At 40.3% G+C, this 26,885-nt stretch overlaps 1 protein-coding gene across 2 annotated transcripts in view; it reads right to left on the reverse strand.

The window, feature by feature from the left end:
• TENM2 (teneurin transmembrane protein 2) overlaps positions 1–26,885 on the reverse strand; it is a 3,267,991-nt gene that overhangs the window by 265,712 nt on the left and 2,975,394 nt on the right. For both annotated transcript variants that reach the window (XM_077757352.1, XM_077757353.1), the window contains one exon: positions 8,946–9,184. In XM_077757352.1, coding sequence (XP_077613478.1) covers positions 8,946–9,184 — 239 coding nt within the window. The remainder of the gene's footprint in view (positions 1–8,945; positions 9,185–26,885) is intronic.

The following is a 26,885-nucleotide window of genomic DNA, read 5'->3' on the forward strand; positions in this document are numbered from 1 at the left end:
GCTTGTCGTCTGTCTCTAGCAAAACAAAACAAAAATAAATAAATAAACTTAATGGAAAGTTTAAGCACATGAACTCTAATTCAGTGGATGCTTTAGGAGTCTTGGTATGTAAACTTTGGCGCATAAGGTAGTTTTAAAACCAGTTTTGACAATGCTTCTAATTCAATGGCATACTGAATGTCTTTGAAAGATGTCATCTTGTTTAGCATGGCTTGAAGAACAGAATGCACTTGATATACCGCCACTTATCTTTCCCTTTGGAATATAAGCAAGTCTAATCTAAACTTCATTAACGTGCTTCTAAAACACTCATGGTGTAATATAAGTAAGCCAGTGGATAGGATTGCATCATGACTGTAAAGGCAAAAGCAAGGCAATATGCCTTTCTTTAATAAAGATCAGTGTCCCTAGGGGAGGGTCAAACGTGTGTGTACACATCTTCCCACAAATGATCTAACTGCACTGAAAACCCATCCCAAGGGAAGGGCCTTCCCTTACAGCTGTGAACACACATCATGACAAAAGAAAGGTAAAGACTGGAGGCAAAGCTGATTCTCCCTTCTCCTCTGAAGTCTGGTTTATTAGGGAAAAAAGCCTTTGAAAGATGATACTTATTATGTATCATACAAATCTTTCTTTCCAAGAAAGGAAGACAATATTCTCTTCAGCAAAACTCTTTTCTTATCAACACGTAGTTTAGGACTGCTATATTTTCTGAGACATTCTGATATTTACATATTTAAGGCTAGAAGTTGATAATAAAAAAAACAAAATTAGTGGAACATGCAATGCATTATCCTTTCCTTTATGGTAATATTAAATATGTTAATGTAGTTGATGGACCATTTGCTTTCCAATGCAGAGGATCTTAATATGAGACATCAATTTAATAAATGATTTATTTGATGAGAAAAGGGCTCAGGCAACAATTCTGCATGTCTATTCTTAACAACCAAAATGTGAATTTTCTAGAAAAGATTTTTCAGTGCAAGACACAGGAAATATGATTTAAGGTGACCTTAAGAAAAATATGAATGTTCTAAAAGTTCACTTTGGGGTCAAATTTCTGTCAGAGGAGGCTACACAGCTAAGCTGGGCATTTCAGAGCACAAAACATTCTGTATGGCTTGTGTACACAGACCTAATTCACCATATAATAGTCCTTTTCTCTATTTGGTGCCTTGTAGCAATTGCTTCATTTCTTAGCACATCCTCATTTACAGAGAAGCAGCCAACAGACTTTCAGATTTATGCCATTATTTGCTTCTTCACCTTGAACTCCAACTAAATTCTGCTACACTTTTGTAAAACGAGTGCCAAATGGTGGCTGTATGCCAGACAAAAACACTTCCCAGTTTCACTCATCCAGCTCTCTCGATTTCAGGGAATCACAGATTCCTGCTAGAGGGCTTAAATGTGGTACTTACACACACCCCCTAACTGTTCCTTTGCCTAAATGCTTTGTAACTTGGAAATGCAATTTGGGAAAAGAGGCAATTACAACATCAGGGAAACAGAAACTTCTTTTTACATGCGGCAACAAGTAAAAGCAGGGGTCAGGGATTTGTGGCACTTGATAATGATGTCCATTAATGGTCCACCTCAGCCCTAACCCTAACCAGCATTTATTAATTCAATAGACATTTATTGATGCTTACAAGGTGTTAGGTATTGTTCTGGGGATACAGTGATCCAAGAGCCTGGATTTATACTTCTCAGTGAACTTGGCCTAGGAGTGTGGGAGTCAATATGATAATCATAAAACTCTGTTTAGTTGAGCTTCTACTGTGTGCCGGGTACCACATTTCACTGATTCTAAAACTCAGATGTTTTCACATTTCCCTATCTCTGAAACCAGAATGCATTTTACAACTAGCGTTTTCTTACAGTCATGGCTGGTCCAGCAGCACACTGATCTGCTAGTCTGATTATAGACCTATCTATTCACAGGGCCATGTGCTGTTCCAAGTGGTCTGTGTCTACCTCTTTCCAAAACTACAAAATAAAAATTATAAATGCTAAGTACTTGTCATATGGCTTTGGGGATACATACAAAAATGACATTTCTCATACCTGTTGACATATTGCATTTGAAGGAAAGTTGAATATATATAGAATATCGGTGAACACTTGAAGCATCTTTACAAGGCAGGGACTATCCCACTGATTTGGATGAGGAAACTAAGGTACAGAGAGATTAAGCAGCAAGCCCAAGTCATATGGCTTTTAATTATACACATAAAAATTTGAACCCAGGCCTCCCTGACCCAAAGCTCATTCATATGATATCCATTACATCAAGGCGGTACTTTTCTAATTACCATGGCAAGAACTTACACAATTGTGTTATAAGTAAAATCTAGAACGAAATAATACTTATTTACACTACAACAGAAGCTGTATCCAGAATTCTAAATCATGAAATACGTAAATATAAACAAACACATGCAAGGCGTAGGAAATGAAGAATTTAAAAGCTTCCTGTGGAAGGTGAAGGGTCTGTGTGCTTGGTGACCACCCTACATGACCCAGCCAAATAAACAGAGCATGTGGAGAGGGACAAAATAATGTCATAGCATTGTATCCCATTACTGCTTCTGAACTGATTGATGACTGCCAGAGAGATAACTGTCACAGAGAAATTTCAGGACAAAAGCCTGTTGACAGACAGACAGTTGGTGAACACTCCATTGTCATTCACCGAACACACACTCTGTGGAGCCACAGTGTCCTGGTCCAGCAGATCATATTGATACCCTGTCTCATTTCTGTGGTCTTTGAGGGGCCCAAGGTGGAAGCACTACTCACTTTTCCCTGGTTTTTCATTAAGAGGGTATGCAAAGTGAAGACCAAAAGTTGCTTCCTCTTCCTCATCCATGCAGCTTTCCCATGAGGGTGGGAAAGCCCTCTATCAACTGGTTACCTTGATTTCTTACAGGTGACTTGTGGAGGAAAGGAAAGGCACCTCACCTCAGTAAAGGAACTCTTTTGAATGTCACACATGAGATATGCTTGTTGCCACACAGCTGCTAGGTGATGGAGACCGGAGGCCTAGCTAATGACTTAATTTGCTTTCCATAAATTGACAGATCCTCTGAAATTGAGAATACAATTATGAAATGGCAGCCCCACTGCCAGAGACTCACCAGTGTATAAGCAGGGACAGGACTTTATTATCTGGTTAAGAGCACATTAGCATATCTATTAGATAAAAAGTCTGTTACCAACATCAGAACTTGGATGACATAACTGGGTCCCCTGACTTATTTGTGGGCAGTTCTTTTTTTCTCTGTGGGACTAAATACAGGCTTTGACCATCTGAGGCTGGGGAGTTGGGTGGAAATGTTTCTTGCAGGATTGTTCAGATTTAATCACTACCATTTTACCCTTTAGATAATGGGAGGTAAATACACAATTTGGGATTCATATAGAGAGCAAGGATTAGCATCTCTCTGGATCATCAAAGAACAGTGAGTTTGAATGAGAGGACCAACATTTTTCCTAGACTATATCTTCACAAATGATGCCAGGTAAGTGTATGCTTCTCATCATTTTCTGTCATTTTCTTTCTGTTTTCCCCAAATCTGCTCTGTTCAGTGAGATGGGAATACACAAAATAGCAGCTCTGAACAGAGGATTCATCAGTCGGAGTCTCAACATATCAATTTTCAAGTGTAGCAACTTTAAACACATTGTAGGCTTTTAGTTTCCATAGAAAATAATCTCTCATTGTTTTCAAAAGAAACTGAAAGCACCCCAAATTACCACACTTTTAACATCCTGACATGTTGATGGCCCACGTTCTTCCCAGATCAAAGTGAGAGTGGCAGAAGACAGAGCGTTGAGCAGCTTACTTAAAACATAGTATTTCATATTTGGCAGGAATTACTGTAGTGAAAAAAGACAAGGTGACTTTCTAATATATATATGTATTTTGGTTTGGCAGAGACCCGAAGAGCTAAAAACTAATTTAGGATGACATAAATGCTCTTATCTTTCTCTCCACCCCCTTCCCTTCCCAACCGCAAGAAGAGTTTTTGACAGAAACTCAGTGTATGTTGCGTATTGTCTTTAACTTGGGGATGACAGTCTGAGTCCTGTGTCATGGTGAACTGTTGTGTTGACTCTCATCTTAAAAGTTCTAGGATTATCTGGATTTAAGCACTAAATTCATACATTACAAGCACCTTTCTTCCTCGATGTGGGTAGCCTATAAGAACTTCGGTGCCTTTTAAGGAAACTGGATCTATTTGACCTTAACCTAGGAGAAGAAATCAATGATGTCACTCAGGGACTCTGCACTGTTACAACCTGTTGGAAAACCTTAACAAAGAAGGCACCAGGTGCTGGGTCACCTTGAAAAACAGGCCATGATTTTGCAGAGGAATCTAGGGTAACTGAAGATTGAAGACAAGTGTGTACGTGGCAAAGTTTTTAGGTCATTCTACTCTACCCATGGGTTGAAGCACTATCTCAAGCTATCCATTAGAATGGAAACTTTTACCCTTTGCAAAGTTTTAAAGAGAAAAGTGGCTTGCTTTTTCTACCTTTTGGTTTGGATCAGGAAGTCAGATGTAATTATTCATTACAAAGTAGGATGGCAGCGTCAGAAAAAATTACCCAATGCACTTATGGTGGATGAGTAGTTGGACCCTTGGCCATTTGGAAAGCAAAGGTTTTCTTTCTGTAAAAATGGAGACACTCTGAAAAGATATTTTGAGGAAAAGAACTGTATTTTGATTACATTAATGTAATCAAGGAGGGTCTGGCAAACCATGGCCTGGGGGCCAAATCCAGTCTGCCACCTGTTTGTTTGTATGTTTTTAACAGCAACACATGAGGTAAGGACTAGTTTTACATTTTAAATTTAAAAATTCAAAAGAACAATATTTCATGACACATGAAAAGTACATGAAATGCAAGTTTCAGTGTCCATAATTAAAGTCTCCTGGAACACAGCCCTGCCTGTTTGCTTACACACGTGTATGGCTGCTTCTGCCATACAACAGCAGAGTAGAGCAACTGTGACACAGACTGCACGACCCACAAAACCAGAAAAGATCTGCTATCTGGCTCTTGACAGAAAGTGTCTGCTGACTGCTATAACAGAAGAGGTTTGTGAAAACAGACACAAAAAGACAGGTTTAGGAGACTGAGGAAGAGATACAGTTTCTTTCCACTGTAGGAATCATCAGGAGATAGTTCGGGAGGGAAAGAACTGTTTTCCCTTACTAATGAGGACAAAATCAGATACAGGGAGTTGATGCTACTAAGGGATGATTTAGGTCTCACGCGATATTTAGAAATCATCAGGAGACTAATCAGGAGACCAAGGACCTAGTCTTTTACCCTTATAACTAACCAGCCATGTGATGGCAGGCTCCCTGGGCCTCAGCATCACCCTCATGAAATGATTGTAATCTGCCAATTGTATTTTCTGCTAGAGTGGATGTTGGGGCTGGGAATATGGTTCAGATGCAATAATTACAGAAAAATGCTTTAAATGAAAAGGCTTACAGTTCTAAGCAAACAGAAGTTTTCAATCAGTTATTGTTATGTATACTATGAGGATAAGAACAGTACAGTTGGCATGAAACAGGTGAGAAACTCTACATTATTTACACAAGCCAGGAACTTAGGGATCTCGAGGGATTTCTGGTGTTACAGGCATTGAAAGCACTGGAGATGCCTGAGGATGGAAGATAACTTCCTGAGAGGGAAGCTCTCTTATATTTCATAGCCAGTACCCCCTAGGAACTATGTGGGCTAGGGGCTGAGTGAGGCACAAAATAGTCCCCTAGAGGTTCATGCAGCTTTTCAGAGTAATTTATCCCAGTATGTTATGTACACTGGGAGAATGTGGCATAGAAGAATCTGATGGCAGAGTACATCATAAAAGATCATTGGTTCCAGTTGTGTGAATAGGAAAGGGGGATTCTATTCTGAGTTGGTAAAGGCCCATGCTTCCAATGTGCTCAAGGGTTGACCTTATTCTGCTTTCACACTCAAACTACATGCTAGATGTAAAGAAGAGCTTGTCATGGGGCTGAGCTATTCCAGATTGCTCATTTCTGGAGTCTTCTCTTCACAGGTTTGAACATGAGAAAGCAAGATAATTTGATCTATTTGTCATAGCTCCTGGCAGGTCTGAACCCAGTCCCTGTCCATAAATACCTTGGGGCTATGCTTCAATTTCAGGACTTACATGTTCTAGTGAAACATGGAGTCAGGTATGAACCAGAATGGGCTCCGGTCTTAAAAACTCTGGTCTCCCTTAACAGGAGGGCTTTGATTTTTATGTTGCCCTTCCATCCTTAGCCGATGGCTTGTTTCCTTGGTGGGCACAATCACTCGTTGCTCCTAAAGCACTTTTCTCTGTGTTTGTAATGCACTGTTTATATCCTTGCAGCTCTGTAATTAATAATATACCGCTTTTCATCTTCAAAGTGATTTATACACATTAATTAATCCTCACCATACTTTGGAGTTTCTGCATGTAAATATCCATCATGCTTCCAGATTTTACTTGGGAAACCGAGACCCAGAAGGAAAACAACTTTGTCAAGGCAAAGGAGAAATGGATCACTAGGTCAAGATCAGCACTCAAAACCTTGACCCCTTCATGGTGCTTACAGATTTGCTTTCACCTCTGGAGAGTAGCCTATGGCTCCACCCTTACCACCATTTCTGCTGGGAAAACTAGCCCCTACCATCACTCATTTTGAGTTATAAACTATTCTTTAATACTCCAGGGTTAAGGCATAATCTTACCTAACGCATACGTAACAGAAAATGATGGATTATAATCTAATAAACTATCCTAAGATGCTCAGGTCCAGCTTCTAGTAGCCTCCAGACTGAGGATAAACATGTTTCCTAATCTATCATTTACAAGTTACACATCCAATTAAAACATTAAACTCTCACTATATGGTTTCCCATTTATGTAATCGCCCTACAAAAAGCTATTATATTTTAACTATCAAGTTCAATACATGAGGCAATAGCCATCTATCTCTCTCCAGCAAGTGGAGTAGGAGGTACACGGGGGATGGTATTGGCAGAGGTGAGCAGTGCCTCAATTTCTGTATCTGGGCTCCCCATGGTGCCCAAAGGCTTAGCAGAACATTAAGCCTGAGAAGTGAGCTCATGGACCCTTTTCACAGTTCCTGACACAAAGCCAAATCATGCAAAGATCCTGAAGGCAATTCAATTTACTTCTATCAAGCCTCCCTGAACAGTTACCTGGGGAACTACACAAAACTACCTCTAACAACACAAAAGATTCTACTCAAGTGATTGAGAGTGCAACAGATGCCCCTCCCCCTCCCTGGTTAATCCATGACTCCATCCTTCATTGAGAGCAAGTGAGAAGCAGGCATGACTTTAAATTAGGGGTATATGGGTATCAGACCTCAGCCCCCAAATAGAGCTGGGTTTATAACATCAAGGATTTTGCAAAGTTCCAGATAAACATGGTGCCTTTCCCCAGAGTGTTAATTTTCTCTCTTTTGGAGGTCATTCCCAGGAGATGAAACTGGAAAAGAATGTAAAAACTTGTATTTCTATATTAAGGTGAGCATACTGATATTATGGGAGAGAGTGAAAACTGCACATCATTTTTTGGCTTGTAATGGCCTGAGGCAGAGCCCCAGATCACTGGGGCTGCATAGTCAACCTCTCTTACCATCAGGTAAGCTTGGGTAGAATGGTCTGGGAAGTCCTGGACCAATTCCTTCTTTGACAGACACCAAGCTGGCTGCCTAATGATGAAGGAAGTGTTCGCTGAAGGAAAAGGGACGAAATCAGAATAATCAGGGTTGCTTCTCCCCCTCCTCTTAAGTGAAAGGAGTTTCACCCTAAGTGTTGAGAAGAATTTTGGAGGTGGCCTCTTTATGCTGATGTTTTATGGGTTTGCTATGCAGCATGGCAGAGCCCCAAATTGGGGAGGCCTGTCATAGCTGCCCTGAAACTAAGCCAGAGCCATCTAGTGTTTCAAATAAACTTTATCAAACATCATGGATCTTTTGTCTGGGCCAGGAGATCTACATTGGCAAGCTTAGTTGACAGAGCAGCAGCACCAGGGCTCTTTGCTGAGGCCAGGAGCTGTGAGCAAGCTTTGTGTCCAGCCCTGGTGCTCATATGCGCATGGCACCCTGCCCCTGAGCTCTTGGCACCTGCTGCTTTCTGCAGTTACAGGGCTACACCCCCATGGATGCAAACCAACATGCCTGGCATAGGAAGAAAAATAGTGCTGCAACTTCACCAACCTCCTATCCTAAGTCATATCCTGAGTTCAGATACAAAGTTGGCATGCGAGATGAACCTCATTCACGAATGTGGTGCAATTCAATTTAACACTAAAAGGACAGAAGCAAAAAAGAGGATGTAGGCAACATCCACTGTGCCTAGGTGACTTGATTCCACATAAAAGCCTGGTTGGATACTCTCACCTCTCAATCCTGTTTCTGCTCCACACCTCTGAAAATACACTCGCAATTTAGCTTTCCTTTGATTCAAGATGCTCCCAGACATGCTGGTTACTATTCTTCTATTCAGTTTTTGGCTGAAGTTAACCCACGTTGCATTAATTTTAGAGCACAGAGCTGGGTTAAAATCCAGTGATGGAAGAGACTCGAAGACTACTTTAGGAAAGAGGGATGGGTTCACAGGAACAACAGTTTTCAGCTCATGTCCAAGGAAGAATACAGTAGGCATGCTTAATTCATCTGATAAATGTCAACTGGAGTCTTGAGAAATAAACTCATCAGATTTAAATACATTTCAGGAGAGAAAAAGTACTCCCATCCCTCATTCATTTTCACATCTTTCAGGAGCCAACAAACAAACTGTACAGACAAGAAAGGGCTTCTCCATTCATAAGCCCACAGCCTCTGCCCGATCTCCTCGTGGCCAGGGTCATGGAGCAGGCTGCCCTGACTTACCTATGAAATACGCGAGCAGAATTGCCAAGAGGAGGGCTGCAGCAATGGCGGACAGAGCGGCACATTTCCAGCTGCAGTATTTGGAGGGCTTCTTCAGCTTGAAGGCCTTCCTGGAGAAGGTATTCCGGGGCAGCAGGCGGGGTGGTGGCGTGTAAACGGTTCCTGAGGTCAAAGGGTATCCCGGAGAAGAGCTGCTAAACAGGGGTGTGCTTCCGGAGGAGGTCTTAAAGAGAAAGTGCCTGGCAAGTAAAAGGAAAGAGTCGGAATGGGCATGGGTGGCTCCTGGAGAACATAGACCTGCTTTTTCTTTTCACTCTGCTTTATGTAGTTCTAGAGAGTCCTAGTTAACTGTTCTACCTTCCCTCATGGACAAAGGGGCAAAGATTACATCTGACAGTGATATAAATTAATTCCATAAATTCACATCATTTTATGTGTTCCCATATACATCTAGATTTTATGCTTCACAACAATTCTGACAAGTATTCAAAGCAAATATGGAAATCGAGTTACCATTTGTCACTTGGAGATGATGACAAGACGATGATGATGATGATGGTACTAAGCAGTATCAGGTACTAGAACCGACTATTAAAGGCACTTGAGGGGTGCCTGGTTGGTTGGGTTAAGGTTGGTTAAGTTTCAGCATCTGACTTTTGATTTTGGCTCAGGATCTCATGGCTCATGGGATCGAGCTTCTTGTCAGGCCCTGGGCTAACATCATGGAACCTGCCTGGGATATTCTCTCTCTCTCTCTCTTTCTACCCCTACACTCTGCTCAAGCACACACATGTGCACTCTCTCTCAAAATAAATAAACATTCAGCGACACTTGAAATAATATTGTCACAACAACTTACAAATTAAATATTAAAATATCCACACATTTAAGATATGAGAAATCAGCTTGGGAGAACTCAAGCAGTTGTCCAAGGATCTGAACTCTGATCTCTGCCTCATGCTAAAGTGTGTGCTCTTCAGTGTTACCCTAAACTATCTGTTTTGAGCCTTATTCCTGGGCTGTCTGCCCCCCTCCATCCTGCTTCCTGTTCTGAGATTGCCTCTCTAGGTCTTGTGATGTTTTTCCTTTGGAAACAGCTTTGCCTGCCAATTAAACAAGGTGCCCTTGGTCTCTAGGGTTATAGTGTGACATGAGGGTAATGGGGTCTACTGTTGACACCTAAAGTAACCCTTCTTCAGGGTCAGGAGACTGTCACTCCAAGGACACTTCAAGGACCATAAATTCTCTGACAGATTTTTCTCTCTTGTGTGTGCCATTTATAAGTCTTCAAATGTGACTTGCCATACTTTATTTAAAATGATGACTGTCATCTAGGAAATCTATAGTGAACTGTAAAGCATGGATTAAGCAGTGTCTAGAGTCCGAGCAACTTGAGGCTGGGGACTATGTCTTCTTTGATACCTTGTACATTTTATTGTTCCCGGTACCCAACTCAAATTTCCACATGCAAGGGAGACTTGAATGAATGAATGAATGAATGAATGAATGAATGAATGAATGGAGTTTCTGCATTTTTGGGGGTAAATTTAAGGTCCTAAGATTCCAAAATGTTATACAGGTATATCCTTTAAAGTATTTAGTAGGTGACCACATACTATGTGTCAATTACAATGGTAAATGTTTTACTTGCGTGCAAACCTCACATCAACCTTATATTATGACCACAGTTTTACAAATGAGAACACTGAATCCAGGAGTTAGCAAGCAGGGTCATTGGGGTTAAAACTCCAGTCTGCCTGACTCTCAATGCTCCAGTGGACATACTACGCCATACCGCCCCTGCATATGGGGCTTACCAGGCTATCCTGGTAGGGTTCTGAGGCAAGATGACTGCTATTACAAATATTTGTATCTTGGAAGCTTCCAGATAAGTCTGTGAAAGTATTTTAATCCTTGACAAAGATCAAACAAGACTGATGTGACTGACAATGATATCAAAAAAATGAGTATCTGATTAGTGAGTTATTTAATATAGCCAACATTAAAATAACAGATATTTAAGTTTTATTTGTACTATAAGAATGGTTTGATGATCTGAATAAAGGCAAGAGATTGGATTCCATAAATAAGCCTTTGTATTCCTTATCCAATAGCACTCATTTAATGCCCCAGATTAAAAGTGTCTTCTAGAAGTGGTGGCAGTGGGCAGTGTTTAGACGCAGCATTTTGGAACAACATTCACCTGGATTGGAGTCTTGGCAGTGCCATTCCTGGACAAGTAAGCTCACACATGTTACCTAATGTTGCCTTTACAAGCCTCCATCTCCTCCTCTTTAACATGGGGGCAAAAACAGCACAGGCACTTCATGTCATAGGTTAGGTCATTTTAAGGGGCACACAAGATCATGTAGAAAAAGCATTTAACCAAGGGCATGTTGCATAGTAAGTGCTCAACACATGATGAGTAACTTTTTATTATTAATTCTCAGAGCGACATAAGGAGCCTAAAACATGAGTTTTAATTTAAAGCCTGACAAATGTCGAACAAACACCTGAAGAGCTCTCCAAATCACTAAATAATAGTCCACTGCCTTATAATTAAGCTTGAACATATGCACACCAGATAGCCAGGGGGATGGGAAAATGTTGGAATTTGATTTAGAACTAGCTCAAATGTACTTCTTGAACAGCCTTCCAAGAGTGGGTAGTGAAAACAGGAAATCAAACTGAAACCAAGAAATATCAAGATATCTCGATATTTAGAAATACAGGAACACCAGTTCTCAGCCCCACAGGTATGTCACCCGTTTCCATGACTTCAGGCATTATCAATATGACTCAAGTCTTTGGGTCTCCATTTCCAACCAGCTTCTTCCGTTAGGCCCAGATTCATATTCCACTTGTACACTGAGATCTCTCACTCTACATCCCACAGCTGTATTGAACAAGTTACAACCAAGCACAGACCCTACTTTCTCCTCCGCATTCACATTCCTCTTGCAATCCTGTCATTCTCAGGTGCCTGAGAGACGGTAGCCATTTTTCACCTCCTCCCTTCCCCTCACCTTCTCCCATGCAATGGGTGAAAGAATCCTATCAATTTTATTTCTGAAAACCTCTCCAACCAACCCTCCCCTTCAATCCTCCTGCTAGCTTTCTTCCCAAACTGCAAATGTCATTGTGCTCTGGCTTATAAATCCCTGCTGATCCTCCAATGCCTATAAGAAGAAACCTAAATCTCAATATGCAGCCACACTCTGCAAAAACTACCCAACTTTTACCTTTGTCTCTATCCTTGTGCTCCCAGCTCCCCAAACTCTCTGCTTCAGTCATGCCAAAGGATGCCTCCTTCCTTAACCAGCCTGTTCATGTCGCCATGCCTTTGTGAATGATGCAGAATGCTTTCAGGAATGGCTGTTCCTGGGCTTCCCAACCCACCACACCCTAGCCAACTCCTACTCACCTTCCAAACACCTACTTGGGAAGCCTATTCCAAAAACATCCCTCACCCCATTGTCTATCACTTTTTGCACTAAAGAATCGATCATCCACTTGGAGATTATATACATTATTTATATCCATAGTGTTTGCCCCAGTTCCTGGCTCCTGAACATCAGTCATGTTTGTGGACAAAATCAGTAAATTGGAAACAATGTTTTGGCAACATGAAAGAAATCATACAAAGAAGATTAAGAAGTTTAAATTGCTTTAATGTTATTTTTAACGCACTCATCTGTAAAAAATAATAGAGGGATAAGATGATTATTTTGTTTGTATGGGCTTCTTTCCTGAGATCTTAAAATTGTCTCTTGACAACTTAATCTGTTTTCCAAACTTCTTTCTAAAGTGGAAGTCAGATTATGTCACATGTTGCTATTCTCACACCCCTCCCCCATCAATCAATCAATCAAGGCTTTTAATAATACTTAAAATGAAATCAGGAGCCCTTGCTATGGCCTTCTGTTATGATTTGCCTTCTGACAGCCTTTCCAGATGTATCTTCTACCACTTTAGCCCTTCTCTCTGTCTCCATCACACTGTCCTTTTGATATTACCGATCATACATACCCAACACATTTTCACCTAAGGGCCCTGCTTAGGTGGGGCCTAAGCACTTGCTGTGCCCTCTGCTGGAAATACTTGCACAACTTGTTTCTCCACATCATTCACCACTCTGCTCCCATGTTTCTTGCCAAGGGAGATCTTCCCAGGCCCCCCCCACCTTCCTTCTCTGTCGTTCTCCATCCTATTATAACTGCTTTCTTTTTCTAAATTATGTATGTGTTTATATTATTTACTGTGTATCTCTACCATTAGATCTGAACTTCTATGAAGTTTAAAATAAAGAGATATTTTGCAAAATTTGTTCAACACTGTATCCTAACATTTAGAATAGAGCCGGGCATATAGTGAGAACTCAACACATCTTTGTTAAATGAATCACCTACTACCTTTCCATGGCCAAAACAATGAATGTTAATAGGACAGCACCGTGAACATTTTTAATTTTAAAATTAGGATTCCTTCTGCCATGCCGACTCCTGCTTTCCAGATTTACAAGTTCATATATGTGCATATAGGAAGATGTTCATATTTATACATACAAAGCCAGATCTCTCCATAGGAAAATAAATACAAAAACACCGTATACTTTTCAGCACTGCATTAACCCTAGCAGAATAGAGCTCTCTTTGGTATCGTGGTGTGTCTGTGATATTCATGGCTAACTGGAATTCATTTTGTTATTGCATTCTTTTTTTTTTCTTTCTTTCTAGTTTCTGGTGCTTAAAATGATTAAACCAAAGTACCAAAGATATGTAGGCTCCTATTTCTCCACAACACAGCTATACTCTCTGGTGTTGCAAATCTTTAGAAGGTTAAATTCAGCAAACAGAAAAAGAGATTCTAAAGATGTGATCTTCAGATTGTGTCCCATAAATACCTCCTTTGTGATCACTTGAGTGCTCTGTTAGAAAAGTACAACTTATAAGGCTCCATCCAGACCCAGAGCTAGAGTCTGGGAAGGTATCGGTTAAATAGCTCTCTATGTGATTCTAATGTATTTTAAAGTTTAAGAAAGTCCCCTTTACCCATTTTGCACCTTTCAAATGTGTCTCATGGCTAGTAGATGTATCTTTTTAAATATGATACACCTAGAGAACATACTAGATAAGCTGATATCAGCATGTATCTTTTCTAAATGTGAATTTTGAATGCTGGTATCTTTAGGGGTAAAGTGTCAGGAAGTCTACAACTTACTTTCAAATGATTCAGCAAAAAAGATCTCTGTGTCTCTCTCTTTACAGATAGACGAGGCAAATATGGCAAAATGACAGCAATTTTTGAAACCAGATGGTTATTCTTACGTTGTACTATTCTCCCAACTTTTCTGTCTGTTTGAAAATTTTCATAATCACAAGCTGAAAAAATGCAAGCTTTGATTCACCAAGGATTGCTGTCACATGCTGCAGGAAAAAAAAGATAAATAAAATGAAGCAAGACCCACAAGGTAATGGTCTGGCCAGATGGTCACTAGGAGGACCAAGAAGGCTTAGGGGACTTCTCCTGATTTTTCCCCGAACTGGCTATTAAGACAGCTTTTCCCCCTCAGGGGCCTGCTCAGTATGCTCAGTATGAATCATTTGTGATGCCCCAACTGAACTTCTTCCCAGCGGTCGGTCATGGAAGTAGCTCAGCTCAGGACTCCAGGCGTCAGCAAAAATGTGTAGTTTCCAAATGCACTTGACATTTTTCAAGCACAACTCAATTGCTCTCAGAATTGGCCACTTGTGCCTCGGAAAGGAAAGGCAAATGAGGGGCCCCCAAAGTGCTGTCCTTGGAGTTTGCTAACACTCAAAGGGATAGAGAAAACCAGTCCTTGATGTGTTACAAAAAATAAAAGAAGAGCTTGCACACTTCTTTCCTTTCCTAGCCATGTGGGTTATCGGGCCTTCAGTCGTAGCACCCAGCATCCTTCCTGCTACAGGTTAGGGGCTCAGAATGGCCATGGAATTGAATAGTAATGCTAAGGAAGGGGAGTGGCTCTGTGTCCTCATCTCTGTACACTAGATTCCAGTGAGTTCTTAAGAATACAGTGGTTATCACTTCACCTGAAACTATCTTTCTGGTAAATTTCACTTTTCCTCATATGAAAACAAAACTGTTGAGAGAGAGAGAGAGAGAACATACCTAACAGCCATTCTCCCATACATTTTACATTACAGCAAAGACATGCACTGAGGCAGCATCTTGGCAGACCAGGATTTTACTTCAAATTGGCTTAGAAAATTAAGAGCATACATTTTCTCTGATTAAATAACCACGGAAAATTTTAAAGAGAAATCTAACAAACAAGAAACTCATGCATAACATCCATGCAAGAAGGAGCCCATCAAGTCAAAATGCTGTGAATATTTATTTTATTCTTATGATACAGAAGGGGCTTGACTCATCTAGGGGGAGAAGCATTGGGAAGTAGTAGCCGGTTAAACTACTTGAGACTCCAACAAAAGATTTCCTTTCCTTTTCCTCTGAGTCAATCACAAGTAAACTCATTCATTAACCTCAAACCCTGCTAAAGAAGGAAACAAACAAACAGAGAAAATCCCTCAACACCAAGTACCATTTTTCAGGTTGCAATCAGTGGGATCCTCAGAGGCAGTCTCCCTGCTTTCGATTGGCTTTATTCCCAGGGGGAAATCCCAGCAGGCTTTGAAACAGAAATGTACTACACAGATAATTGCAGTGCCTCAACTCTAAAGGTCAAGTTTTTGTCCCTACCCCCACCCCTCTCTGTTCTCTCTCTCAACCTGTTTCCCACTATTTTCTCACAGTGCAGCATTCAGCTAACCACAACAACTAACGGCTAACAGTGCAGATGAGTTCTCTCTTGCTCATGAAGTCAGCTGCAGGAAACATTCTCCTTGAAATCAAGCAATACTATTGAATGGTCTCAACATAGTGCTGTGTGCAGAAAAGCAGGTCTGGTTATCAGAGAAACCAGGTGTTGACCGTTGTTCTACTGACAAAACTGACCTCCCAGTAAATAAATTCACAAGTATTCAGAGTAGTGGATAAAAATATTGATACACAGCCCATTAATACCTAAAAGATTTTTAATATCATACATGCAATTGCTGAAATTTGATTAAAAAGCCAGAGAAAGGATAGAAGCAGAGATGCACCTGGAGTGGGGATGGGGTGATCAGTGAGGGAGATCAGGTGTGCACTGGAAAATGGGAGATTTCATCACATTTTACTGGTCCTGGCTCTGCCCTTTGAAGCATCAGGTTTATTGTCTCTAAAGGAGTAAGTTTAATAAAGAGGCAGCCCATAAAGGGTACTGTAGCATGTAAAGTTACTGTAATTAGGTTTTCAGGAGTTATAATAAAACATTTAGCTGGAGAGAGGTTAAATAACCACCACACTTTCTTGCATCATTGTTGTACTCTCCAGTACAAGAAGGAATGATGGTGGTAGAGGGAAACTCAAAGGGGTGGACTCCTGAGAGAGACATGGAGAGACATGGGCAGAGACAGAGAGAAAGGGAGATGGTGGAAGGGAGGGAGGGAGAGAAAAAGAGGGAGAGAGAAAAGCATATAGGATGGGATGGAAAAAGCAAGCAAGATAATGAGAAAGATAATATTGGATACTCTATTGTTCAGCCACTTCTTGAATAGTAAAGCTGAGTTATTTTTAAAAGTTAGGTCTTTATTTTCCTGTTTGCAAATATAAAATGTATATTGTAAATACTCAAATGTATAAATTAGAAGATATAGGGAAAATTTTTATCCTCTTGAGAGACAGACTGATAAACATTTTATGTCAGGCTCTTTCCCTATATTTATTTTTTTAAATTTTTTAAAATGTTTTATTTATTTCTAGGAGAGAGAGAGAGACAGCGTGAGCAGGGGAGGGTCAGAGAGAGAGGGAGTCACAGACTGAAACAGGCTCCAGGCTCTGAGCTGACAGTCAGCACAGAGCCCGACGCGGGGCTCGAACCCACGAACCGTGAGATCATGACCTAAGCGAAAGTCGGACGCTCAACCGACTAAGCCACCCAGGCGCCCCACTTTCCCTATATTTAAACATTGGTTTTCCTTACTACTTTTGAAATGAATAGGATCATATCAAGGATACAGTATTAAGTCTGCAGAATCTGGATGTAGACAGCCAGAATTCAGATCCTGGCTCCTTTTTTTTTTTTTTTTTTTCTTTTTTGAGAGAGAGAGAGAGAAAGAGAGGAGGGAGGGAGAGAGGGAGAGAGAGAATACCAAGGAGGAAGGCTTTGTACTGTCAGGCAGAGCCCAGATGCTGGTCTTTATCTCCCGACTCTGAGATCATGACCTGAGCTGATACCAAGAGTTGGATGCTTACCTGACTGAGCCACCCATCTGCCCTCTAGCTCCTATTCTTATCACTGTGTGATATTGGGTAAGTTACTCATCCTCTCTAGGTGGCCTCACCTGTAAAGTGAGGGAATGTTAGTAACTTCATGTGCTTATTTAGGGGGATTGGGTGCCTTTGTTCAGGTTAGATGCTTAAATCAAGCTTGATGTCCAGTGGATGGTCAATAAATGTAGCTACTAATCACTGAAAGGCAGAAATTATGTATATCGTGGTCTTTACTAGATCTCCTTGACTTAGCTCTTTTAAAATATTTGTTGAATGCATGAGTCATTCTAATTAGCATTGTAACTGGAACATTGCAGGTGTCCCACCCTCCAAAACAATTTTATTAGGAAGGGAAGGAACTGAAGATATAACTAATATGCTTGTTCTCTTCTTCCAGTTGGGAATTTATGCTTGAGTTGAGAAGTGAACTGTTGCTTTTAACATAAAACTTTAAAAATGTTTTTAAAAAATTGCTACTTCCCAAGTTTGAAAAAGAAGCCAGTAACCCAATTAGTATAATTAAAAGCCCATTTCATTTCACGATTCCCTAAGCTTAAACTCAAACCAATTTTGATTCAATGAAAAATAGGCTTTCAAGGTTTCTGATCCCTGAACCTTTTAGATCATAGGGGACCATCACTACATTTGCATATGCCATGAACAACAGGAAAATCCTCTATTTTGCCCTCTTCAAAATTTGCAGTCATACCAAAAATACTCACAGCTGGAATAATTAGCAACTCAATTTATTGCCTTCCGTTTTTTAAATAGAAGCTTCGACTCTTGATATTTAAATAGTGTCACACTGTGATATAACGTAGCATTTTTCATGGTAAAACTTCTCTTTTTTCCCCCATGAAATGATATACTGCTCAGTGTGACAGGCAAGGTCTCTGGAGGTCACTAAAGAAACCTGGTGTTTTGTGAGCAAATCCATTTCTGAGTCTTTGGGATGAAATGAGGAGTCTTTTTTTTTCCCCTGGAGTTGTTAACTTGTTGACTTTTTTCAAGTTAATTGGTAAAAGTCTTGATACAGTAGAGGAAAAAAACAAAGACTTCTGACTCTGACTTCAAACTTGACCTTGAATTCACCATACACTATAATATGGGATTGTACAGACAGCCATTTCAAATAGACTTGCATTTGTGTTCACAGGCAGCCAGAGGTAGATGAAGAAAGAATGCCCGCCATCAGATACAATCAACGAGCAGAATGATTTCTCCCATCGAGTTTATTGCCTGTACCATTCAGAGAGTCAAAGAATTTTTGAGCTGGAAGAAACCTTAGGGCATGTCCCTTTATCATATTCTGCTTCATGGTACTACATGTGTCCTGTATGTTTGCCTTGTCTCTCTGGTCATATTACAAGCTTCCCAAAGGCAGATCCTATACCTTTAGTTTCCTGATATCTTTCTCTGTTCATAGTAGGTGCTCACAGATATCTGCTGAAGGAACACAGCAATTATGGAACAGTGGAAATGCACAGGCTTTGGAGTCAGGCGTATCCGAACTCAAATCTCAACCCCACCAGGAACTGCATTGGGTTGGAAAGTCCCATTAATCTCCCTGAGCCGCAGATGTCTCCTCTAAAAACTGAGTAAATAACAATGTCTGCATTACAGAACTGTTGGAATGGTTGAAAGAGATAATGAATACAATCTGTGAGCACGGAGGCTGACCCACAGGAAGTTTCTAACACATGTATGTACCATGTTTCCCCTTTTCCTTCTAAAAAGTTCAAAATCTAAAATAGGAAGTTACAGGGCACCTGGGTGGCTTAGTCGATTAAGCGTCAGACTTTGGCCAGGTCATGATCTCATGGTTTGTGAGTTGAAGCCCCATGTCGGGCTCTGTGCTGACAGTTCAAAACCTTTAGCCTACTTTGGGTTCTGTGTCTCCCTCTCTCTCTCTGCCCCTCCCCAACTTATTCTCTGTCTCTCTCAAAAAAAATGAATAAACATTAAAATTTTAAAAAAATGAAATAATCACAAGTCAGCAATATTTACTGAGCATGGAATATGTATCACATGTTACCAGATGCTTTGGATAAAATGGTGAATAAGTCCTCATATGGAATTGCTCATTGGAGAGACAGAATAAACAAAACTCAAGTCCAGGTAGACCAACAAGTATATGAAATAATTACAAACTGAGAAGTCCCAGGAAGGAAGAACGGACTAAGATTGAGGAAATGTGGGACTACAGTAGTATGGTCACTCCTCTCTGAGTAGATGACCAAAAAGGGAGGTCTAAGAATAAGAAGGAGTTAAGCATCCAACGAGTGATGAAAGGGCATCCCAAACAGAGGAAACAGTGTGTGCAAAGGCCCTGCATTGGGAAAGTTCTACTTTTTGAAGAAGTGAGAGAAGAACATGTGGCTGGAACCCAGTGCTCCACAGGGTGAGTGGTGGGAGAGAGAAGTAGGCAAGGTGAGAATGACACTATGCAAGGTTTTGAGGGCATGGAACCTGGATTTTAGTACACATACAAAGGGTTTTAAACTATGTCTTCTCTTCGAGCAAAGGGTGGCGGATCTTTAGGAGCATTCCAGTTATAAAAGAATTAAGGCAGGCAGAAGAGACTCATTGGGAATTCAATTGTCTTCTGTGATAAAAGGCTTGGTGGCCTTTTTTGTGCTCTGCCTGGAGGGTTTTGGTTTTTGTCCAGAATATTCTAGCCACCCTCATTATTACTCCTATCATCCTATATTTGGATATAGTCAGACATCTTATATTTGACATGACCAGAACACAACTCTTGATTTTCGCTCCAAAGTGTCCTTCTCTTCCAGGTCGCATACCTGTTAGCCAAAGAAGTCATCACTTATCAGTTATGCAGGTGCCATTTCCAGAAAGTAGACTCTGAGAAAGAAATGTGAATGCAGGAAGTTTTATTAGAAAGCGCTCTTGGGCATACCACCTGTCAGAGAGTGAAGAAAGCGGGCTGGGCAGAGGAAAAAACTGAACTGTGATGTTGTAAGGATTCCTTGGTCAATCTCATGGGGAGCTCTGGACCTGTTGGTCTTGGGTCATGGGATGGCTCTACAGAGCTGTTCCAATTTGATCTGAGAGGGTTGGGACTTATTAAACTTAGGGACCAGCCCCCACATGAAGTCCAGTCTCAGAGAAGCTGGCTGAGATGTGTGGTCCACCAACATTCCCAGCAACTAAGACAACAGCTGTCAGTTCTTGTGTGTGATAGCTGGCTGGGTGCCATGCCATTTACCTAACTAGGCTTCACCATGGTTCCTGTCCTTCCTATAACCCCCATTCATCACCAGCTCGTTTCTCTCAGCCGGGAATAATACATATAGATATCCATTCTCTTCTTACCACTTATACCTTGTGCCTGGCCTATTGCATACAGCAGCCTCAAATAGATCTCCCTGTTTCCACTTTGGCCATTTATATCCATGCTCTACACAGGAGCCAGTCATTGTCTATAAATACAAATCAAATCATATTACTCTCCTGCTTAAAACTATCTACCTCCTTTATACTTAAAAGTAACCCAGCTCCTTATGCAAGTCTACACAGCACCTCATTATGGTCCACCTTGTTTCTTCCTCTCCTTCACTGGTTATGATCTTGAGGCTTCCACCATATTCTTCCCTGTCCCTCAAATATGCCAAGCTTCTCTGCATCTCTGGGTAACCACATTGTGTTTCCCTCTCGAAATTTCTGAACTCAGATCTCTGCATGACTGCTCCTCCTCAGGCCTTTCAGTCTCCCTTCAAACCTCATTTCTAAGAAAGGCTTCCTCAATCAGGTTTTTACTTTATTACCCTACCTTGCCGAAGGCTGCACCCCAGGGACTTTCCACTTCCAATGACTGATTTTTGAGGGAGGGAGAGTGATGGTATTCATATAAAGGCCTTGCCACGTCATCTGCTCCACACTTATCCTTTGAGTAGCTATCTCCTTGCTTATTACCTGCTTCACCCAACGGCATTCACTTTCCTTCAGGGCCCAGATTTAGTCTTCCCCATCACTGTATCCCCTGCCTCTGGAAGCATGTCCAGCAGATGTTTGGTCTTTGATCAATTTTTAGGAAATGAATGAAGAATGAACCAATCTAGATCTTGAAAACTTCTCTATCTGTTCTCAGGTCCAACACATCTATTTATTTATCCTGCAGTGTCCTCTTCAAGGAATGCCCTGCCACTCTGGGTCTCAAGATTTTGGTAAACAGGACCATGTTCTCATTATGCCTATACATGGTTATTATAATCCCTTTGAGAAACCTGCATCTTTGTATTATGAGAAGGCTTTTAGCACATTTTATGAGAGCCTTCCCATTTTCTTCATATTTTAGGTTAGAATTCTCCTCAACCTCTCTGTCATTCTTGAAGTATGTTAGCTATAATCACATTGACTATTTCCATTGAGAACTCACAATAGTTTTCGAAATAGTGATAATGCACTTTTGATTAATTTCTAGGATTCTACTTAGTGATGCTGTGCATTTTTCAGCCCTTTCCCTCCTCTCTTTCCTCAGCAAACTAATGGACATCTATGCTTAGGCATTAGTTTACACTAATCTCGGGGCCAGTTTCTGGTTTGTAACCAGGAGCTCAGAGATAATCTTCCTACAAGGCTGGAAGAATTTTTTTGGTAAATGTACTTGCTCCTTATCTGTCACTTCTCTGCCCACCTATAGAGCAGTTTATCTTCATAGGTTTGGTATCTCTGCAAACATAAAGATTTCACGGTGCATTTTCTCTTCCAAATCACTTTTTAAAAAGTATGATGAGAACAGTTTTCATCTCAGAAAAATCTTGTGTACACCATCCTCCATCCAGGTAAGAATCCATTTATCTTTCTCTACCCTCCCTCCCCTGTCTGTAACAAAGGACTCATGTCTGATACACCTATATTTCCTTATCATTGGTGCTTCAACAACTTTAGGAAAGTCTGATGAGTTGCATTTGCCATGATACTGAATGGGGATCACGTTGGCAATCTTCCAGATGTTAATATATTACACCCTTGGATCCGTTTATCAGTATTAATCAAATAACCTGTACTGGTATTTTGTGTAGTGCCTTTAAAGTTAACCATTCCAAAGCATGTTTTGGAAACAGGCATTTTTTCTTAGCATTTTTCTTGGAAAATATTGGAGCAAGAGATGGATTTCCCAGCCTAACTATCTTGTTGACTTTTCCTTGAGTAGACTTTTCATACTAAGGGGAACCCTTTATTCTCTAGTTGTTTTCCTTCAATTAATTAATTAATTAATTAATGAAATTTGTTTTGTATTGAGGTGAAATTCACATAACATTAGTCATTTTAAAGCATACTATTCAATGGCATTCAGTGCATTTAAAATACTGTACAACTACCATCCCTATTTTGTTGCGAAACATTTTCATTACCCCAAAAGAAAACCCTGTACCCATTAAACAGTAATTCCTATATCCCTGGTCTCTTACGCCTAGTTTCTGGGTAACCACTAATCTGATTTTTGTCTCTATGGATTTTCCCATTATGGGTATTTCATATATATGGAATCATATTATATGTGACCTTTTGTGCTTGGCTTCTCTCATTTAGTATAATGTTTCAAGTTCATTTCCACTATAGCATTTATTAGTATTTCATTCACTTTTAAAGCTGAATACTATTCCATTTTGTGTGCCTGTATATATATTGCATATACAACTATACACACACCATACTTTGTTTACCCATTCATACATGGAGGGGCATTTGGGTGATTATGATCTTTTGGTTATGGTGAATATTGCTGCTTGGTACATCTGTGTACAAATATTTGAGCACCCATTTACAATTTTGGGGGGGATGGAATATAGATAGGAGAATTGCTGGGTCATATGGTAATTCTATGTTAAATGTTATGGGGAACCTTTAGCTATTTTCTAAATGTAGAAAATGATCAGCCTTGTACTCCTCAGCAAGGTCCAATTCTAGTTGGCCTTGAACATGTTGCTAGTCTACTTTCATCCTACACACATTATGAACTTTTTTTTTTAACTTTCAAATTATAAGAACAAAAAGCATCACCAAAGAGCCAAGTAGCAGTAGTTGCAGAAAGAGTAATAATACTTCATATCTTACAAAATGTTTTAACATACCAACTCAATAGGCTCTCATTTTAGAAAAGAGATTTTAGTAGAAAAGTACTAAGATTTATATTCTAGGAAAATAATCTATCCATGACACTTTTATAAAAAAGTTTTTATTGTTAGTACATAATCTGAGCATTTTATTATAAACAGTACTTCCTCACCAGGCCCAAATATTACAGAACATACTGAGTGAATCTGAACATGAGTGGATATCTTAACTTTTGGCACTAAGAAATTACATTTTATCCTAGAAGGCAATTTCAGAAAGTCCTTCTCTAGCAAGAGTTTGAACAAATTCTAGATTTCCTACTTCTGTCGGGAAATCAAAGAGGGTCTGAAATATAAGATCTCACATCCCCAAAAGCAAGGGAATCAAGAGCAAAAATAAACTGTTGGGACCTCATCAAGATTAAAAGCTTCTGCNGACTGGTTAAAAAAAAATAAAACACTTCGGTTATAAAAAAAAAAAGAAATATAAGGTCTCAAAATATCTTCTTTGAATCACCCAGTGTATTAGTATATTACTAGCTTTAGGTAAAGAAAACATTTCATGATATTTGGGAAATACTGAAGTGAAGAAAACTTAAGAGATTACTACAGATCTTCACAGGCCTGTAATAGTTTAAATATCTCAGTACTCTACAATATAATATTTATCATTCTGCTCATTTTATCACCTAAGTTTTATACCCATCTACTTTCCCAGTCTTAAAATGGCATTCCTTGGGGCACACCTTTGAGAAATAAAATTCTAATCCATTTCCCTCTGTTTCTGGATGTGTACACTAAGGCCCAGAAAGAAATTAAAGGGAAACAAACAAAAACCCCAATAATGATTATTTCCTAGAATTTTGTAGGTTCTCAAGACTTAGTCACTTGGTGGAAAGAGGGAGGAAGGAGAGAAGCAAGGAGAGAATGGAGGGAGGGGAGTGAGGGAAAGGAGTGATAGGGAAGGCAGAGAAAGAAGGAAGTTATATCATGACAGAAAAATGAAAAGGGGTAGATAAAGTGTTTTATGGAATTTCTTCAAGGTTTAGAAAGAAAAAACTGATTTACTGAATTTTTACATAGCTGGAAATAATTCTTAAGTCATCAAAGCAATCCTAAGATGTAGGGATGGAAAGATGGAGGAGATGGAATGTAAGATGGAGGAGAAGGAAAACAAAGAAAGAAAGAAAACTACTATTCACTTTTGTGTATTACAGATTTGCTTCCACATCAGTAGTGTGTAGAGATTTCTAGCATGTAAGTTTGGGGCTGCTTTTATTTTTTTTAAACACTCAAATAAAAGATAGTTCTTTTTAATACAATGTATTTTCCCATTTGAATTTACATCAGACCCTTTGAGAAATGAGCAAATACACAAAGACTTATCGGTGTATTCACCCACATTTCTTTATATGTGTCATATCCATAGGTACAATGTTTTCTTCTTATTTAGCACTCTTCTTGACATGATATAAGAGCTCTTCAGGGATATTAATTAAGCTTTATAGCAACCTCTGTGACATGTCTGCCTGCCTACATATATCTGTTGGACACTTAGAAATTAATGCTTTGCAGAAGTGTGCCATTTAAGTGTGTTTGTAGGCCAGCCACATACCCAGTGACAATGCATTGAGCAGATCCATACATTTCAGTCGTCAAAAAATGCCATTAAAAAAGGCAACCATCATTTAGCATCAACACGTAAATATTGCCATGGTGCTTAATATACTCTCAAGCAGATCCTGCAGTGTTCCTGTCACAAAACAAGTCCCAGGGAACCAGGTTCTGAAAGCTTGGCTTCCTTGAAAGGCTCTGGTTTCCTAAATGCTGGGTTTCCTAGGGCCCCAGGCAAGGCTTTTTAAAAATGCAAGTGTCAAGGAAAACTGTCATGCATGTTTGCCTTAAGTACCTGAAAAGCTTGTCACTGCCATCTTGGAAGTCTTGACGAAGATGCGGTTGGACATGCTGAGGCATGGTAAATTGAAAGCTGCCTGACAGGGAGGGGGCATGTTAGACTAAAAGCCAGGTGCCCGCCTCCAGGCATTTTCTTTGCAAGCGGCAGAATTAAACAAAACTAAAGGAGAGTCTGCTCAGGGAAAGCTGTCTTTGCAGACACCTCAGAGGCTTGGACTTGAACTGGGATCCTTTCTGACTCTTAGGTTTTGTTTGACAAAAGTTAAGCGGCTACATGAAAAGCAAAGCATGGTGTGCGTTTCTGTTAGGGCAGTGGGATGGAGGGGAAGAGCAGGGGATGGAGAGGGCAGGGACCAAGAAGGAAGAGGAAGGTCTAGGTCAGGGTCAGGCAGAAATAGCCTTTCTATTCTAGGAGGCTGAGCATGACAGTGGCGAACTGACAAACTGTTGGCAGCAAGCGGGGTTCAGAGCCTGACTGCCTCGTCTGTAACCTGGGCAGCCTTGGGAAAATGATTTGAGGAATCTGGGTTTTTTGCATGGAAGATGTAAACAACTGAAAATATTTCATAGGGATATCGTGTGTCATAAATGGGCTCACAACATACATGGCACTAAGGAGACCCTCAACAAATGTTGGCTTTTAACTATCAATGAATCCCATAAACTGCCTACTTAAAGGCCAGATCTTTCCTTCTTGTCCTGCCCCCTTTCCTTCCTTCCCTTCTCCTTTCCTTTCTTCAACATGGTATGCTTAGGTAAGTGCTGTAAACTTTAATTTCTTGTCTTTCTGGTATACCAGCCAAGGATTTTTTTTCCCCTACTTCTCACTGCAAATGTGACCATAGCACACCTTTGGAGACTCCCCATCTCACATAGGACAAACCATAAGGTCTAAAAGGTCACTGGATCTAAAAGGTGTCCCTGACATGGGCCACAAGACATCTCTAGCATTGTCCCCTAAATTGTCCCCAGTTGATCCAGAATCATTGCACAGTCTTGGTTTTCTGGCCTTATTCTCTTACCTCTTCCTCGAGTACCCTTTTGATGGGGTGTACGCTTCCATCAAGATGGGAATCAGACACTAGCTAGATGTGGATGTCCCCGACCACCATGTGCTCCCATACTGTCCTGAGCTTCTGTCCATATTATAGTGTTTTATATCAATATAAATTATCTACTTAGCTGTCTTTCTCCCACTAGACTATAAATGTCAAGGGACAAGGGCCATGTCTTTTTCATCCTTTATCCTCAGCATCCTGCATGGCAGTCAGCCCCTAATAATAGAGCCTCCATAAATGTTGGCTGAATTAAGCTGAAGTCCTATGAACATAGTAGCTGGTAATGGGATTACCAACAGGAGGTGGGAAATACAAAAAATCCTTATTTAGCATAAAATCAGAGTTTCAGATAAAGAAACTATGTAAGTTTGGCCTGAGGGCCTCTTATTGACAGAACCCTCACATATTTATTTCACAAAGACGCTGTCTTCCTTGCTGGATTTTCAAGCCCTTGATCATAAACGTTCTTCTATAATAGAACAATAATCCTGCCATACTAGGCATTTCTCCTGGGGATTCAGAAACTTGACTAAGTC

This window comes from Crocuta crocuta, unplaced genomic scaffold, assembly GCF_008692635.1.
Source record: "Crocuta crocuta isolate KB4526 unplaced genomic scaffold, BGI_CrCroc_1.0 scaffold131, whole genome shotgun sequence".
Taxonomy (NCBI): domain Eukaryota; kingdom Metazoa; phylum Chordata; class Mammalia; order Carnivora; family Hyaenidae; genus Crocuta; species Crocuta crocuta.